At 38.6% G+C, this 17,907-nt stretch overlaps 1 protein-coding gene across 1 annotated transcript; it reads right to left on the bottom strand.

Moving 5' to 3' along the window:
• Positions 1-504: 504 nt before the first annotated feature.
• Positions 505-1,437, bottom strand: LOC144289345 (olfactory receptor 7A10-like). Its single transcript, XM_077857494.1, has one exon. The coding sequence runs from the start codon at positions 1,435-1,437 to the stop codon at positions 505-507; it is 933 nt and encodes a 310-aa protein (XP_077713620.1).
• Between the last annotated feature and the right edge of the window lie 16,470 nt (positions 1,438-17,907).

Here is a 17,907-nt window from a genome sequence, read left to right as displayed (position 1 = left end):
ATTCAAAGTATTTATGTCCATAAAAGTGAAAAACTGGGGACTCATATTTGCCTTTATTGTAAAGTTACAAAAATGGCCTTGGTTATCAAAAGTAGTTTTTTTCTATAGAAATAATATAACTGATGACAAACCTTTTAGTAAAACAAGAGAAAAATACTTGGGATGATATATGTTGTTTGAGTAGAAATTATTCTTAAATCCATGGTACCCCATGACATAAATAGAAATTTCCAAATATTTTTTATCAAGCTGGGGACAACTTTTTAAAAAAAAACTAGGAAATAGACAAAGGGGGAAACTGTATATCAGACAGAGCAGAAAATTATTAACATGAGTTACTGAAATTGCATGGAGAAGTTGAATTCAAACATATGGAAATTCGAGGAAATAAATAGAATGAGGAAATTCTACTTCTGCAGCTTAATCAAAGAATGGGAATTCCTGGCTCTGAAGCTGTGAGACCTACAATCATGAGTACATCTTCAGCCCTGGGATGATTAGCCCTTACATCACTGGAATCCCAATGATTCTTTTCAGAGCCCTCTTTATGTCTCTGTTCCTCAGACTGTAGATGAAAGGGTTCAGCATGGGTGTGACCACTGTGTACATCACAGAGGCTACTGCACTAGAGTGAGAGTTTAGGGGAGCAGCAGAGCTAAGGTACACTCCTAGGCTTGTACCATAAAATAAGGAGACAACTGAGAGGTGAGATGCACAAGTGGAAAATGCTTTATACTTGCCCTGAGCTGACGATATTCTACATATGGTGGAAACTATCTTAGAGTAAGAGTACATGATACCAGCCAGGGGGACACCCCCCAGCAGCACAATTGCAAGATACATCACCATGTCATTAAGAAAGGTGTCAGAACAGGCATTCCCAACTATCTGATTGAGTTCACAGAAAAAATGGTGGATTTCCATGTCTGTACAGAAGGACAGCTGCAACACCATTAAGCTCTGTGTCATGGAATTGAGAACACTGATGATCCAGGACACCAGAACCAGCAGTCCACAGATCTGGGGGTTCATGATGACTGTGTAGCGCAAGGGGTGACAGATGGCCACGAAGCGGTCATAAGCCATTACAGACAAGACAAAATCATCCAACAAGGCACAGAGTAGGAAAAAATACATCTGACTGATGCAACCTGCAAAGCTAATGACCTTGCTCTGGGTCCTCATGTTCTGGAGCATCTTGGGCATGGTGGTGGAGGTGAAACAGATGTCTACAAAGGACAGATTGGTTAGGAAGAAGTACATGGGGGTGTGAAGGTGGGAGTCTGAGCTGACAGCCAGGATGATGAGCAAGTTTCCAAACACAGTGATCAGGTACATGGAAAGGAAAAACCCAAATATGAGGGGCTGCAGTTCTGGTTCCTCTGAAAATCCAAGAAGAAGAAACTCTGAAATTTTTGTATCATTGCTCAGTTCCATATGGCGGAGGTGACTACAAGGCAGGAAAAAGGAACATAACAATTTTCAATCAATCGGGCTTTATTTATGATCCTTTTTTCATTTTTTAAAGTCTTTAAAATCAAATTCCTATTAGCTAACATACAGTGTAATATGATTTCAGGTGCATAATTTAATGATTTAACCCTACCATGTAATACCTAGTGCTCATCACAAGTTCACTCCTTCATCACCATCACCTCTTTTGCCTATTCTTCTGCTCACCTCCTCTCTGGTCACTAGCAGTTTATTTTCTATAGTTAAGAGTTTGTTTCTTGATTTCCTCTTTCTCTTTTTCCCCCATGATCATTTTTCCCCTTAAATTCCATGTATGGTATTCATCTTTCTCTGACTTATTTCTCTTAGCATAATACACACTCATCCATGTGTTTATTCATGGCAATATTTAATTCTTTGTAATATTCCATTATATATGTGTGTGTATTCTTTATCTACTCATTTCTTTATCCATTCATAAGATGATGGACACGAGGGCTGTTTCAATTGTTTGGCTATTGTAGATAAGGCTGCTATAAACTTTGAGGAGCATGTATCCTTTTGAACTAGTATTTTTCTATCCTTTGGGTAAATATCTAGCAGTGCCATTATGGGATCTTAGAGCAGTTGTATTTTTAAATTTTTGAGAAACCTCCATACTGTTTTCCAGAGTGACTGCAGCAATTTGCATTCCCACCAAGAGAGCAAGAGCGTTCCTTTTTCTCCACATCTTTGCCAACAACTGCTGTTTCTTGTGTTATTATTTTAGCCATTCTGATGAGTTGAGATGATATCTCACTGTAGTTTGATTTATAGCAAATGGGCATTACTAAGAGTGACATGCTACAATTTATATTTTGCAATCAAGAAAGAAATATAGATTTTTTTGTATAGATCTTATCCCATTTAAGGGAATTTACCTGACATCTCTGATTAGGAATTCCTGTCCATTTAGATTATTTTTTGTTCAGTGTTCAGTTTGGTATGTTCTTTTTTTTAATAATAAATTTATTTTTTATTGGTGTGTTCTTTATAGATTTTGGATACTAAGCCTTTATCAGATATGTCATTTGTAAATATCTTCTCCCATTCTGTAGATTGTACTACTAGGTATTACCTAAGGGATACAAAAATACTAAATAGAGAGGGTATATGCACTCTGATGTTCATAACAGCATTATGAACAATACAGAAACTATGAAAAGAGCTCAAATGTCCATCAACTGATGAATGGATAAACAAGACATGGGATTTTGGAGGCAAAATGGTGGAGGAGTAGGGGTCCTCATTTCATCTGGTACTCTTAATTAATTAATTAATTAATTTTTATTAAAGATTTTATTTATTTATTTATTTATAAAAATGGAAGTTTTATTTATTTAGTATTATTTTCTTTAATAAATTTATTTTTTATTGGTGTTCAATTTGTCAACATATAGAATAACACCCAGTGCTCATCCTGTCAAGTGCCCACCTCAGTGCCCGTCACCCAGTCACCCCCACCCCTCGCCCACCTCCCCTTCCACCACCCCTAGTTCGTTTTTCAGAGTTAGGAGTCCTTCGTGTTTCGTCTCCCTTTTCTGATATTTCCCACTTATTTGGTCCCCTTAATTTAGTTAGATAACTATCAAGTCATCCTGAACACCCATGAATTCAACCTGAGATGTAAGAAAATAATGGCTAGAACTACACAAATAGAAAAGTGATCACTTTTTTGCAAGATAGGAGTGAAGAGAAGAGAAATGGAGGGGATATATGGTAAGATAAATGGTGGAGAGAGGAAGCCTACATAAGCCAGCTACTGGAAAATGATATAGACCTGGAGCTTAAAATCAGGACGTTTAGAAATCTGCTCCTGGGAGAGACTTCCCTGCCTGAAAGGGGCTCAGAAGCAGGGGCAGAATCTCAGGTGGGTCAGAAAGGTCTCAGGATCTTCAGAGGCACAGAAAGAACAGGGGTGCCTGAACCAACAGAGTTCTCAAGTATTGAAGTAGGGAATTGGGTTTAGGTCAGCGAGCCCAGAGGCGACTCTCAGCTCCTTTTGCCATAAACCCTGAATTGTGGCCGAATGGGGTGACTGGTCTTCATGTTGGGTCCCTGCAAAGGACTGGAATTCTGCAACCCTAGCTTCCTCTGGGAGGAGCAGAGCAGGTGCTCACTGAACCATGCAAAAGCTCTCTATCCTAGGACCCTGAAATTGTACAAATCAGTGTCCCTCTGCCTCTTCCCAGGGAAGATCAAAGTGGGCAGCACCATAGGAGTCTGCAGTTTGGCATACACCCTGATCTTTCAGATCCAGGGCTGTAGATTGAAGCATGGCCAATTTTATTTTCATCCTCCAAAGAGGTATGAAAAGCCTTCAGGGAAGCAAAAAACTTACACTGAGCCTTGCCTCCTGGCAAGGGATGGTACAACTCTGCCCAGGGACAGACATCTGAGAATCAGCACAGCAGGCCCATCCTACAGAAGACCAGCTAGAACAGGTGAGCAGCAGGATTACAGACCAAACAATACTGTAAAACTCCACTGCTGGGGGAAATAGTATATAGAACTTGAACATTTTTCTTAGGTTTCATTTATCTTTCAGTTTAAAATTTTCCATTTTTCTCTTTTTTCCTGTTTCAACTAGTTTCTTTTTTTCCAACTATTTGTTTTTAAAGGTTTTTTATTTTCATTTTTTACAATTATGTTATAGATATAGTCTTAATTTTTGGCTTTTTTTCACTGTATTAACTTTTATTTTTGAAAAAAAAATAAATTTTATTTTTGTATATAAGTTTTGCTTTCTTCATAATTTTGGAATTTAGTATCTTCTAACACATAGACCATAATACACTCAGGACCAAGTGGATCACTCTGTTTTGTCCACTATGTAAGATTATATTCTCTCTCTTCCTTAGCCTCCCTCCCTTCTTTTTATTTTTATTTTTCTTTGTTTTGTTTTTGTTTTTGTTGGGCATAAGATACCTAGGAATAAACCTAACCAAAGAGATAAAGGATCTATACCCTAAAAACTATAGAACACTTCTGAAAGAAATTGAGGAAGACACAAAGAGATAGAAAAATATTTCATGCTCATGGATTGGCAGAATTAATATTGTGAAAATGTCTTTGTTGGGATTTTTCTTTTCTGGTTTCTGACCTCTTTGGATTTGTCTAGTGTGTATTCTGCTTGGGTTATGATTGATATTTTTTATTCTGTTCATTCATTCAGTCATTTTTCATTGGACAAAATGACTAGAAAGAGGAAGTCACAACAAAAGAAAGAATGAAAGGTAATACTCTCTGCCACAGATCTAATGGATATGGATAAAAGTAATATGTCAGAGATAGAATTCAGGAACAATGATAAAATTACTAGCTGGGTTTGAAAAAAGCATAAAAGACTCTAGAGAATCTCTTAGTGAAGAAATGAGATCTAATCAGGCTAAAATTAAAAATATTCTAACTGAGAGGCAGTCAAATCTGGATGCTCTTAAAGCTAGGGTAAATGAGACAGAAGAGAGAGTCGGTGACATAGAAGACAAGTTGATGGAAAAGATGTAGCTGAGGAAAAGAGAAAAAAAACAACTAATAGCCCATGAGGAGAGACCCCGAGAGATAAGCGATGACATGGAAAAAAATCTAAATTATTGGAATTCCCGAGGTTTCAGAGAGAGAGGGAAAGAGAGAGAGAGAGCGAGAGAAAGAGAGAGAGCCGGGAGGTATATTTGAACAGATTATAGCTGAGAACTTCCCTAATCTGGTCAAAGAAACAGCCATTCATACCCTTCCAAAATCAATAAAACTAGATCAACACCCGGACATATAATAGTGAAGCTTGCAAATCACAGATAGAGAAAATCTTGAACTCTTAAGAGCTCAAGAAAAAAAGATTCTTAACTTAGAGGGGTAGGAATATTTGATTGGCAGCAGAACTATCTACTGAATCCTGACAGGCCAGAAAGGGTTGGTGTGATATATTCAGGGTACTAAATGAAAAAAATATACAACCAAGAACACTTTATTCAGTAAGGCTGTCATTCAGAGTGGAAAGAGAGGTAAAGAGTATCAGGACACCCAGAAACTGAAAGAATACGTGACCACCAAGCCAGTCCTGCAAGAAATATGAAGGCAGATACTGTAAAAGAAGAAGGAGCCCAAGAGCAACATAGTCTAGAAAGAAAGAGAGACAATCTTCAGAAACAAGGACTGTATAGGTAACATAATGGCACTAAATTTGTATCTTTCAATAATTACTCTGAACATGAATAGGCTAAATGCACCAGTCAAAAGAAAAGGGTATCAGACTGGATAAAAAGCAAGACCCACCCATATGTTGTCTACAAGAGACTAAAGACTCCTTCAGACTTAAAATGAGGGGTATAGCAAATAGACTGAAAAAGAAAGATAGGATAGCAATCCTTATATCAGATAAATTAGATTTTAAATCAAAGACTGCAGTAAGAGATGAAGAGAGACAGTATATCATACTTAAAGGGTCTATCCAACAAGAAGATCTAACAATTGTAAATCTTTATGCTACTAACTTGGGAGCAGCCAAATATATCAATCAATTAATAACCAAAGTAAAGAAGCACATAGATAATAATACTAGGAGACTTCAACACCCCAATCCCAGCAATGGACATATAATCTAAGCAGAAGATCAACAAAGACACAAGGGCTTTGAATGACAAACTGAACCAGATGGACTTCATAGATATAAACAGAGAATTCTGTCCTAATACAGTAGAATCCACATTCTTCTCTGGTACACATGGGACATTCTCCAGCATAGATCACATACTGGATCACAAATTAAGACTCAACTGATACCAAAAGATTGGGATCATTCCCTCCATATTTTCAGACCACCATGCTTTGAAATTTGAACTCAATCACAAGAGGAAATCTAGAAAGAACTCAAACACTTGGAAGTTAAAGAGCCTTCTACTAAAGAATGAATAGGTCAACCAGGAAATTAGAGAATAATTTAAAAGTTTGCACTGGGTGTTATACTATATATTGAGAAACCAAACTCCAATAAAAAAAGAGTTTCATTCAAGTTAATGAAAATGAAAGCACAACTGTTCATGACATTTGGGATACAGCAAAGGAAGTTCCAAGAAGGAAATACATTTCAGTACGAGCATCTCTAAAAAAATTAGAAAAATCTCATATATACAAGCTAACCTTACACCTGAAGGAGTTGGAGAAAGAACAGCAAATAAAACCTAAACCAAGCAGGAGAAGAGAAATCATAAAGATTACAGCAGGAATCACTGAACTAGAAACCAGAAAAACAGTAGAACAGATCAACAAAATTAGGAGGTGGCTCTTTGAAAGAATTAATAAGATTGTTAATCTTCTAGCCAGACTTATCAAAAAGAAAAAAGACACAAATTAATCAAATCATGAATGAAAGAGGAGAGATCACGATCAACATCAAGGAAATGCAAATTATGTGGTCTATATATCATTAGACCATTAGAACCGACATATATTGTGGTCTATATATTGTCATTAGAAATGACAAATACCCACCTTTTGCTTCGACGTGGTTGGACCTGGAGGGTATTATGCTGAGTGAAGTAAGTCAATCAGAGAAGGACAAACATTATATGGTCTCATTCATTTGGGGAATATAAAAAATAGTGAAAGGGATTAAAGGGGAAAGGAGAAAATGAGTGGGAAATATCAGGGCGACAGAACATGAGAGACTCCTAACTCTGGGAAACAAACAAGGGGTAGTGGAAAGAAGGGATAGGGGGATGGGGGGGCACTTGAGGAGATGAGCACTGGGTGATATGATATATGTTGGCAAATCGAACTCCAATAAAAAATATTTAAAAAAGGAAATGCAAATGATTTAAGAACATATTATGTCCAACTGTATGCCAACAAATTAGGCAGTCTAGAAGAAACAGATGCATTCCTAGAAACTTATAAACCGTCAAAACTGAAATAGGAAGAAATAGACTACCCAAACAGACTAATAACCAGCAAGGAAATTGAAGCAGTCATCAAAAATCTTCCAAGAGACAAGAGTCCAAGGACAGATGTCTTCCCACAAGATTATGCCAAACCTTTAAAGAAGAAATACTGTCTCTTCTAGTGAATCTGTTTCAAAACATAGAAATGGAAGGAAAACTTCCGGTCTCATTCTATGAGGCCAACATTATCTTGATCTCAAAAGCAAAGATCCCATCACAAAGGAGAATTATAGACCAATATCCCTGATGAACACAGATGCAAAAATTCTCACCAAGATACTAGCCAGAAGGATCCAACTATACTTTAAAGGATTAGCACCATGGCCAAGTGGGATTTTTTTCCTGGGATGCAAGGGTGGTTCAACACTGACGAATGAATCAACATGGCATATCACATTAATAAAAGAAAGACTAGAACCATATGATTCCCCTCAATTGATGTAGAAAAAGCATTTGACAAACACAGGATCCTTTTTTGATTAAAACTCTTCAGATTGCAGGGATATAGGGAACATACCTCAATACCATAAGAGCCAATTTAGGATAAGCTAAGTCAATACCATTCTCAATGGGGAAAAACTGAGAGCCTTTCCCGTAAGGTCAGGAACATGAAAGGGATGTCCACTCTCACCGCTGCTGTTCAACATAGTACTACAAGTCCTCACTTCAGCAATCAGACAACAAAAAGAAATAAAAAGCATTCAAAATGGCAAAGAAGAAGTCAAACTCTCACACTTCACAGATGACATGATTCTGTGTGTGTAGAACCCAAAAGACTCCACCTAAAAAATGTTAGAACTCATACAGCAATTCAATAAAGTGGCAGGATAGAAAATCAATGCACGGAAATCAGTTGCATTTCTATAAACTAACAAGGCAGAAGAAAGAGAAATTAAGGAAGTGATTCCATTTATAATTGTACCAAATCCCAAAAGATACCTAGGAATAAACCTAACCAAAGAAGTAAAGGATCTGTACTCAAAAAACTACAAAACACTTCTGAAAGGAATTGAGGAAGACACAAAGAGATGGAAAAAACATTCCATGCTCACAGATTGGAAGAATAAATATTGTGAAAACACCTAGGGCAATCTACACATTCAATGTAATATCTATCCAAATATCATCAAAACTTTTCACAGAGATGGAGCAAATAATCCTAAGATTTGTATGGAACTAGGAAAGATCCCCCAAAATCTAGAGGAGTTTTGAAAAGAAGAAAAACTAAAACTAGTAACATCACAATGCCTGACTTCAAACTACACTACAAAGCTTTGATCATCAAGAAAGTAGTATTGGCACAGTAACCTACACAAGATCGATGGAACAGAATAGAGAACCCAGAAATGGACCCTCAACTCTATAGTCGACTCATCTTCTACAAAGCAGGAAAGAATATCCAACAATAAGACAGGTATCTTCAATAAATGGTGCTGGAAAATTGGACAGGCACCTCCAGAAGAATGAAACTAGACCATTCTCTTACACCACACACAAAGATAAACTCAAAATGGATGAAAGACCTAATTGAGAGATAGTCCATCAAAATCCTAGAGGATAACACATGCAGAAATCTATTTGACCTCAGCCACAGGAATTTCTTGCAAGATATGTCTCAAGTCAATGTGCAGGAAAGCAAAAATGAACTATTGGGACTTCATCAAGAGACAATGCTTCTGCACAGCAAAGCAAACAGTCAACAAAATGAAAAGGTTATCTACAGAATGAGAGAAGATATTTGCCAATGACATATAAGATAAAGGGTTAGTATCCAAAAATCTATAAAGAACTTATCAAACTCAAGATCCAAAACCCATACAATCCAGGCAAGAAATGAAAAGAAGACATGAACAGACATTTCTCTAAAGAAGATATATAAATTGCCAACAGACACATGAAAAAATGCTTCACATCACTTGTCAGTAGGGAAATACAAATCAAATCACAATGAGATATCATCTTACACCAGTTAGAATGACTAAAATGAACATGACAGGAAAGAACAAGTGTTCTGCCACCTCCTTGTCACCCTTTCAGCAACCTTCAGTATGATTCCCCAAAGTTAAGAGTCTCTCATGGTTTGTCTTCCTGATTTTTCCCAATTCTATTTCCCCTCCTTCACTTGCAATATTTCTTATATTGCTCATATGAGTGATACCATATTATAATTGTCTTTCTCCAGTTGACTTACTTCACATAGCATAATGCCAACCAATGTAAATTTACATCCACCTGGTTGTAACTGGTAAGTATTCATATAATGTTTGTCCTTCTCTGATTGACTTACTTCACTCAGCATTAACACCCTCCAGTTCCATCCACGTTGAAGCAAATGGTGGGTATTCGTTGTTTCTGATGGCTGAATAATATTCCATTGTGTGTGTGTGTGTGTGTGTGTGTGTGTGTGTGTGTATACCACATCTCCTTCATCCATTCATCTGTCAAAGGACATCTTGACTCTTTCCACAGTTTGGATATTATGGACATTGCTGCTATGAACATTGGGATGAAAGTGCCCCTTTGTTTCACTATATCTGTATCTTTAGGGTAAATACCCAGTAGTACAATTGCTCTATCTATCTATCTATCTATCTATCTATCTATCTATCTATCTATATACCAGCTACATGCTTTATTTTTTTTAATAATAAATTTATTTTTATTGGTGTTCAATTTGCCAACATACAGAATAACACCCAGTGCTCATCCTGTCAAGTGCCCCCCTCAGTGCCTGTCATCCTTTCACCCCCACCCCACGCCCTCCTCCCCTTCCACCACCCCTAGTTCATTTCCCAGAGTTAGGAGTCTTTATGTTCTGTCTCCCTTTCTGATATTTCATATATATATATATATATATATATATATATATATATATATATATATAATGAATATTATTCAGCCATTAAATGAATGAAATCTTGCCATTTGCCATGATGTGTAAGGGACTAGAGGGCATTATGCTAAGTAAAATAAGTCAATTAGAGAAAGACAAACACTGTATGATTTCACTCACATGTGGAATTTGAGAAACAAAAAAGATAAATATAGGGGAATGGAGGACAAAATTGCAAAAAGATAAAAACAGAGAGAGGCAAATCATAAGAAGCTCTTTTTTGTGACATTTTTATATTCTTATTTTATTTCACCCTCAAAACAACTCTGTCATTACAGAGTTAAATGAAGTTAACAGAGAAGTTAAGTGATCTATTTGGAATCAACCACTCTACAGGTGATGGAGCCAAGATGTGCCCCCATACCTTTGCTCTTAACTTCTACACTTCCTTGTTTCATTCTACCATTTTACCATATTTAATGTATCCATAGAACAAGCTTACCTTACTGGGGAGAGGCTCTTAACTCTAGGAAACAAATAGGTTTGCTAAGGGGAGGTGGGGGGGATGGGGTAACTCAGTAATGAACATTAAGGAGGGCATGTGATGTGGTGAACACTGGGTGTTGTATGCAACTGATGAATCACTAAGCTCTACCTCTAAAAGTGATAATATGCTGTATTTTAACTAAATTGAATTAAAATATTTCATCCTATTTAGTAAGCCTTCCATGGTATTGGAAACACAGGGTTCCATTGAACACAATCATTTTTGACCTGTATTTGAAGAAACATAAGAAAACGTTCCGAAACAGAGAGAGGAATTAAATGGACACCAGGGTACAGATATCTAATAAGCTCAGGTGGTGCCTAAGAGACTGTGATGAGCAGAAAGTTTCTGTGGTTCTGGCAGCTTTTCAGCCCCAGTTTACATCCCCTTACTGTGCAGAATAATTAACAAAGCAGGAAACAAACAATGTACTCCAACAAGAAAGAAGTGGTATTTTCATGATGTCAAGACATTTTCTGATTGAATATCCCTCAAGGAAAATGTGCAAAGGGAACAAACCTGCAATTTATAATAGAAAATATATAATGCAACAATAGAAGGGGGTTTTAAAAGATGAAGTAATAAAAGACTTCAAAATGATTTTAAATGTAAAATTTTTGGAACCAGAAAACCAGGTTTTAAATGTCAGATGTACCACATATAAGCTATCCTTGGGAGAGACAACCAATGCATTCCATTCTCTTTGATCCTTTCCTGAAATACCTGCTGAGCACTCAGACTCACATAGGTGACATCTGTAAGATGAAAGTCTCTATGTGGAGGTCGCAATTTCTCCCTGGATAGTTGATGATGGAGACTGAAGCTCTGTTCCCAGACAAGTCAGCATAAAGGAGTGAAGCATGGGTACCCAGGCAGACATAGGGACAGAAAAATAACTGTTTCCCGGCCAATCCAAGATTTCAATTGCTGCAGTTTTGTAGCAGGAGAGATACTTACAGCCCTCTAGGACTGATCATTTGGCACTGTTTGCATTGTTACTTCCACCTCAGAGCATTCCATTCCCCATGGGCCACTGGTCTAGAGAGAAAGGAAAATTTTCCTATGAAGACTCTGTTCCTGGGAGACCAGATTAGAAGTCAGATGAATCCAGTTTGTATTCCTCATTCTCCTGAATTTGCCTGCCTCCCAGAGTTCTAACCACCTTGCACTTTACTTTAACCTTGAGATGATATTGAATTTGTTTAGTTGAGGTAATATCAGTAAGTAAGCATATGATCCTCTTCATGTATGGTTCTTTTTAATAAATTTATTTTTTATTGGTGTTCAATTTACCAACATACAGAATAACACCCAGTGCTCATCCTGTGAAGTGCCCCCTTCAGTGCCTGTCACCCATTCACCCCCACCCCCCAGCCTCTTCCCCTTCCACCACCCCTAGATCATTTCGCAGAGTTAGGAGTCTCTCATGTTCTGTCTCCCTTTCTGATATTTCCCACACATTTCTTCTCCCTTCCCTTATATTCCCTTTCACTATTATTTATATTCCACAAACGAATGAGAACATACACTGTTTGTCCTTCTCCGATTGACTTACTTCACTCAGCATAATACCCTCCAGTTCCATCCATGTTGAAGCAAATGGTGGGTATTTGTCATTTCTAATGGCTGAGTAATATTCCATTGTATACATAAACCACATCTTCTTTATCCATTCATCTTTCAATGGACACCGAGGCTACTTCCACAGTTTGGCTATTGTGGACATTGCTGCTAGAAACATCGGGGTGCAGGTGTCCCGGTGTTTCATTGCATCTGTATCTTTGGGGTAAATCCCCAACAGTGCAATTGCTGGGTTTTAGGGCAGGTCTATTTTTAACTCTTTGAGGAACCTCCACACAGTTTTCCAGAGTGGCTGCACCAGTTCACATTCCCACCAACAGTGTAAGAGGGTTCCCTTTTCTCCGCATCCTCTCCAAAATTTGTGGTTTCCTGCCTTGTTAATTTTCCCCATTCTCACTGGTGTGAGGTGGTATCTCATTGTGGTTTTGATTTGTATTTCCCTGATGGCAAGTGATGCAGAGCATTTTCTCAGGTGCATGTTGGCCATGTCTATGTCTTCCTCTGTGAGATTTCTGTTCATGTCTTTTGCCCATTTCATGATTGGATTGTTTGTTTCTTTGCTGTTGAGTTTAATAAGTTCTTTATAGATCTTGGAAACTAGCCCTTTATCTGATACATCATTTGCAAATATCTTCTCCCATTCTGTGGGTTGTCTTTTAGTTTTGTTGCCTGTATCCTTTGCTGTGCAAAAGCTTCTTATCTTGAGGAAGTCCTAATAGTTCATTTCTGCTTTTGATTCTTTTGCCTTCGTGGATGTATCTTGCAAGAAATTACTGTGGCTGAGTTCAAAAAGGGTGTTGCCTGTGTTCTTCTCTAGGAGTCTTGTCTCACATTTAGATCTTTCATCCATTTTGAGTTTATCTTTGTGTATGGTGAAAGAGAGTGGTCTAGTTTGATTCTTCTGCATGTGATGTCCAATTTTCCCAGCACCATTCATTGAAGAGACTGTCTTTCTTCCAGTGGATAGTCTTTCCTCCTTTATTGAATATTAGTTGACCATAAATTTCAGGGTCCACTTCTGGGTTCTCTATTCTGTTCCATTCATCTATGTGTCTGTTTTTGTGCCAGTACCACACTGTCTTGATGACCACAGCTTTGTAGTACAACCTGAAATCTGGCATTGTGATGCCCCCAGCTATGGTTTTTTTTTTTATAAAATACCCCTGGCTATTCGGGGTCTTTTCTGATTCCACACAAATCTTAAAATAATTTGTTCTAACTCTCTGAAGAAAGTCCATGGTATTTTGATAGGGATTGCATTAAATATGTAAATTGCCCTGGGTAACATTGACATTTTCACAATATTAATTCTGCCAATCCATAAGCATGGAATATTTCTCCCTCTCTTTGTGTCTTCCTCAATTTCCTTCAGAAGTGTTCTCTAGTTTTTAAGGTATAGATCCTTTATCTCTTTGGTTAGGTTTATTCCTAGGTATCTTATGCTTTTGGGTGCAATTGTAAATGGGATTGACTCCTTAATTTCTCTTTCTTCAGTCTCATTGTTAGTGTATAGAAATGCCACTTACTTCTGGGCATTGATTTTGTATCCTGCCATGCTATCAAATTGCTGTATGAGTTCTAGCAATCTTGGGGTGGAGGTTTTTGGGTTTTCTATGTAGAGTATCATGTCATCAGCGAAGAGGGACAGTTTGACTTCCTCTTTGCCAATTTGAATGCCTTTAATGTCTTTTTGTTGTCTGATTGCTGAGGCTAGGACTTCCAATACTATGTTGAATAGCAGTGGTGAGAGTGGACATCCCTGTCTTGTTCCTGATCTTAGGGGAAAGGCTCCCAGTGCTTCCCCATTGAGAATGATATTTGCTGTGGGCTTTTCGTAGATGGCTTTTAAGATGTTGAGGAATGTTCCCTCTATCCCTACACTCTGAAGAGTTTTGATCAGGAATGGATGCTGTATGTTGTCAGATGCTTTCTCTGCATCTAATGAGAGGATCATATGGTTCTTGGTTTTTCTCTTGCTAATATGATGAATCACATTGATTGTTTTATGAGTGTTGAACCAGCCTTGTGTCCCGGGGATAAATCCTACTTGGTCATGGTGAATAATTTTCTTAATGTATTGTTGGATCCTATTGGCTAGTATCTTGTTGAGAATTTTTGCATCCATGTTCATCAGGGATATTGGTCTGTAATTCTCCTTTTTGGTGGGGTCTTTGTCTGGTTTTGGAATTAAGGTGATGCTGGCCTCATAGAACGAATTTGGAAGTACTCCATCTCTTTCTATCTTTCCAAACAGCTTTAGTAGAATCGGTATGGTTTCTTCTTTAAACGTTTGATAAAATTCCCCTGGGAAGCCATCTGGCCCTGGACTTTTGTGTTGGGAGGTTTTTGATGACTGTTTCAATTTCCTCCCTGATTATTGGCCTGTTCAGATTTTCTATTTCTTCCTGTTCCAGTTTTGGTAGTTTGTGGCTTTCCAGGAATGCGTCCATTTCTTCTACATTGCCTAATTTATTGGTGTATAGCTGTTCATAATATGTTTTTAAAATCGTTTGTATTTCCTTGGTGTTGGTAGTGATCTCTCCTTTCTCATTCATGATTTCATTAATTTGAGTCTTCTCTCTCTTCTTTTTAATAAGGCTGGCTAATGGTTTATCTATCTTATTAATTCTTTCAAAGAACCAACTCCTGGTTTTGTTGATCTGTTCCACAGTTCTTCTGGACTCGATTTCGTTGAGTTCTGCTCAAATCTCTATTAACTCTCTTCTTCTGCTGGGATGTAGGATCTATTTGCTGTTTTTTCTCTAGCTCCTTTATGTGTAAGGTTAGCTTTTGTATTTGAGTTCTATCCAGTTTTTGAATGGATGCTTGTATTGGGATGTATTTCCCCCTCAGGACTGCTTTCGCTGCATCCCAAAGATTTTGAATGGTTGTATCTTCATTCTCATTAGTTTCCATGAATATTTTTAATTCTTCCTTAATTTCCTGGTTGACCCTTCATCTTTTAGCAGGATGGTCCTTAACCTCCACGTGTTTGAATTCTTTCCAAACTTGTTGTGATTTAGTTCTAATTTCAAGGCATTATGTTCTGAGAATATGCAGGGGACGATCCCAATCTTTTGGTATCGGTTCAGACCCGATTTGTGACCCAGTATGTGGTCTATTCTGGAGAAAGTTCCATGTGCACTTGAGAAGAATGTGTATTCAGTTGAGTTTGGATGTAAAGTTCTGTAGATATCTGTGAAATCCATCTGGTCCAGTGTATCATTTAAAGCTCTCGTTTCTTTGGAGATATTGTGTTTAGAAGACCTATTGAGTATAGAAAGAGCTACATTGAAGTCACAAGTATAAGTGTAAAAAAAAAAAACAAAAACAAAAAAAAACAAGTATAAGTGTATTATTGTATAAGTATTTCTTCACTTTGGTTATTAATTGATTGATATATTTGGCAGCTCCCACATTTGCGGCATATATATTGAGGATTGTTAAGTCTTCCTGTTGGATAGATCCTTTAAGTATGATATAGTGTCCCTCTTCATCTCTCACTACAGTCCTCGGGGTAAATTTTAGTTTATCTGATATAAGGATGGTTACCCCTGCTTTCTTTTGAGGACCATTTGAATGGTAAAAGGTTCTCCAACCTTTATCTTCAGGCTGTAGGTGTCCTTCTGTCTAAAATGAGTCTCTTGTAGACAGCAAATAGATGGGTCCTGCTTTTTTATCCAGTCTGAAACCCTGCGCCTTTTGATGGGGTCATTAAGCCCGTTCACGTTCAGTTACTATTGAAAGATATGAGTTTAGTGTCATCATGATATCTATTCAGTCCTCGTATTTGTGGATTGTTCCACTGAACTTCTTTGTAAAGGGGAATTTTAAGAGTCCCCCTTAAAATTTCTTGCAGAGCTTGTTTGGAGGTCACATATTCTTTCAGTTCCTGCCTGTCTTGGAAGCTCTTTATCTCTCCTTCCATGTTGAATGAGAGCTTTGCTGGATAAAGTATTCTTGGTTGCATGTGTTTCTCATTTAAGACCCTGAATATATCCTGCCAGCCCTGTCTGGCCTGCCAGGTCTCTGTGGAGAGGTCTGCTGTTACCCTAATACTCCTCCACATAAAAGTCAGGGATTTCTTGTCTCTTGCTGCTTTAAGGATCTTCTCTTTATCTTTGGAATTTGCAAGCTTCACTATTAAATGTCGAGGTGTTGAACGGTTTTTATTGATTTTAGGGGGGATCTCTCTATTTCCTGGATCTGAATGCCTGTTTCCCTTTCCAGATTAGGAAAGTTTTCAGCTATGATTTGTTCAAATACATATTCTGGCCCTCTGTCCCTTTTGGCGCCCTCGGGAACCCCAATTAAACGTTAGGTTTTTCTTCCTCAGGCTGTCATTTATTTCCCTTAATTTATCTTCATGGTCTTTTAATTGTTTGTCTCTTTTTTTCCTAGTTTCCCTCTTTGCCATCAACTTGTCTTCTATGTCACTCACTCATTCGGAAGAACCTTGTTAACCCTTCGTCGTTAGGACTTCTAGTTTGGATTGCATCTCATTCAATTGATTTTTAATTTCTGCCTGATTAGCTCTAAATTCTGCAGTCATGAAGTCTCTTGAGTCCTTTATGCCTTTTTCCAGAGCCACTAGTAGCTGTATAATAGTGCTTCTGAATTGGCTTTCTGACATTGAATTGTAATCCAGATTTTGTAACTCTGTTGGAGAGAGGACTGTTTCTGATTCTTTCTTTTGAGGTGAGGTTTTCCTTCTAGTCATTTTGCTCAATGCAGAGTGGCCAAAAGCAAGTTGTATTGGGAAAAGGAGAAAAAGAGGAGAGAGAGAAGGAAAGAAAATAGAAAAAGAAAAAAGAAAAAAAGAAGAAAAAAGAGAGAAGAGATAAAGAAAAAGAAAGAAAGGAAAAAAAGGGTGGGGGAAGGAAACAAATCAAAAAGCAAAAACAAACAAACAAACAAAACAAAACAACAACAAAAAAACCACGGGGAGTATCTTCTGATTCTGTATACTTTAAGTCCCTTGACTTCCCCTGGAACTTGTCCTTCTAGCTGGTCTTCTGGGGGAGGGGCCTGTTGTGCTGATTTTCAGGCGTTAGCACTTGGGGGAGCTGCTCTGCCCCCTGCCTGGTGCAGGGCTCAGTGGGGGTTGTTTACCCCGTGATGCCCCAGGAGGAACAACCCTAGTGGTGGCTGCAGCTCTGGAAACCTAGATTCAGCCCCCACAGGAACTCCGGAGCTCTCCGTCTGCAGGGCCTGGAGGCTCGGGGTCGGTGGGGGGGGGGCGCTGATCTGCTCAGCTGGGGCAGGAGCGTCCTTGCTGTCCTGGGCCCTCCCGGCCTCTGCCTGTCCGGGGGGAGGCCGGATCCTGGGCTGTGTCCCGGCGCCCTGTGCTCCGGTACCTGCGCTGTTGGATTCGCGCTCCCGCCCCGCAGCCCCCTCCGCGGAGCCGCCGCCCGAGCCCCTCAGAGCTGCTCCGGGTCCCGCCGTGCGCTGCAGCCCTTAGGGAGCTCGGCGCACTCTCCCGGGGCACAGGTGCCTGTTAGTGTCCCAGGGAGCCCGAG

The sequence above is a fragment of the Canis aureus genome, chromosome 19, assembly GCF_053574225.1.
Source record: "Canis aureus isolate CA01 chromosome 19, VMU_Caureus_v.1.0, whole genome shotgun sequence".
Classification (NCBI taxonomy): domain Eukaryota; kingdom Metazoa; phylum Chordata; class Mammalia; order Carnivora; family Canidae; genus Canis; species Canis aureus.
Note: the sequence above shows the minus strand (reverse complement) of the source record. Positions and strands in the feature narration are given on the sequence as shown.

Bases quoted from the DNA above. Each gene is read 5' to 3' on its own strand.
- LOC144289345 (XM_077857494.1), bottom strand. From the start codon at position 1,437: ATGGAACTGAGCAATGATACAAAAATTTCAGAGTTTCTTCTTCTTGGA.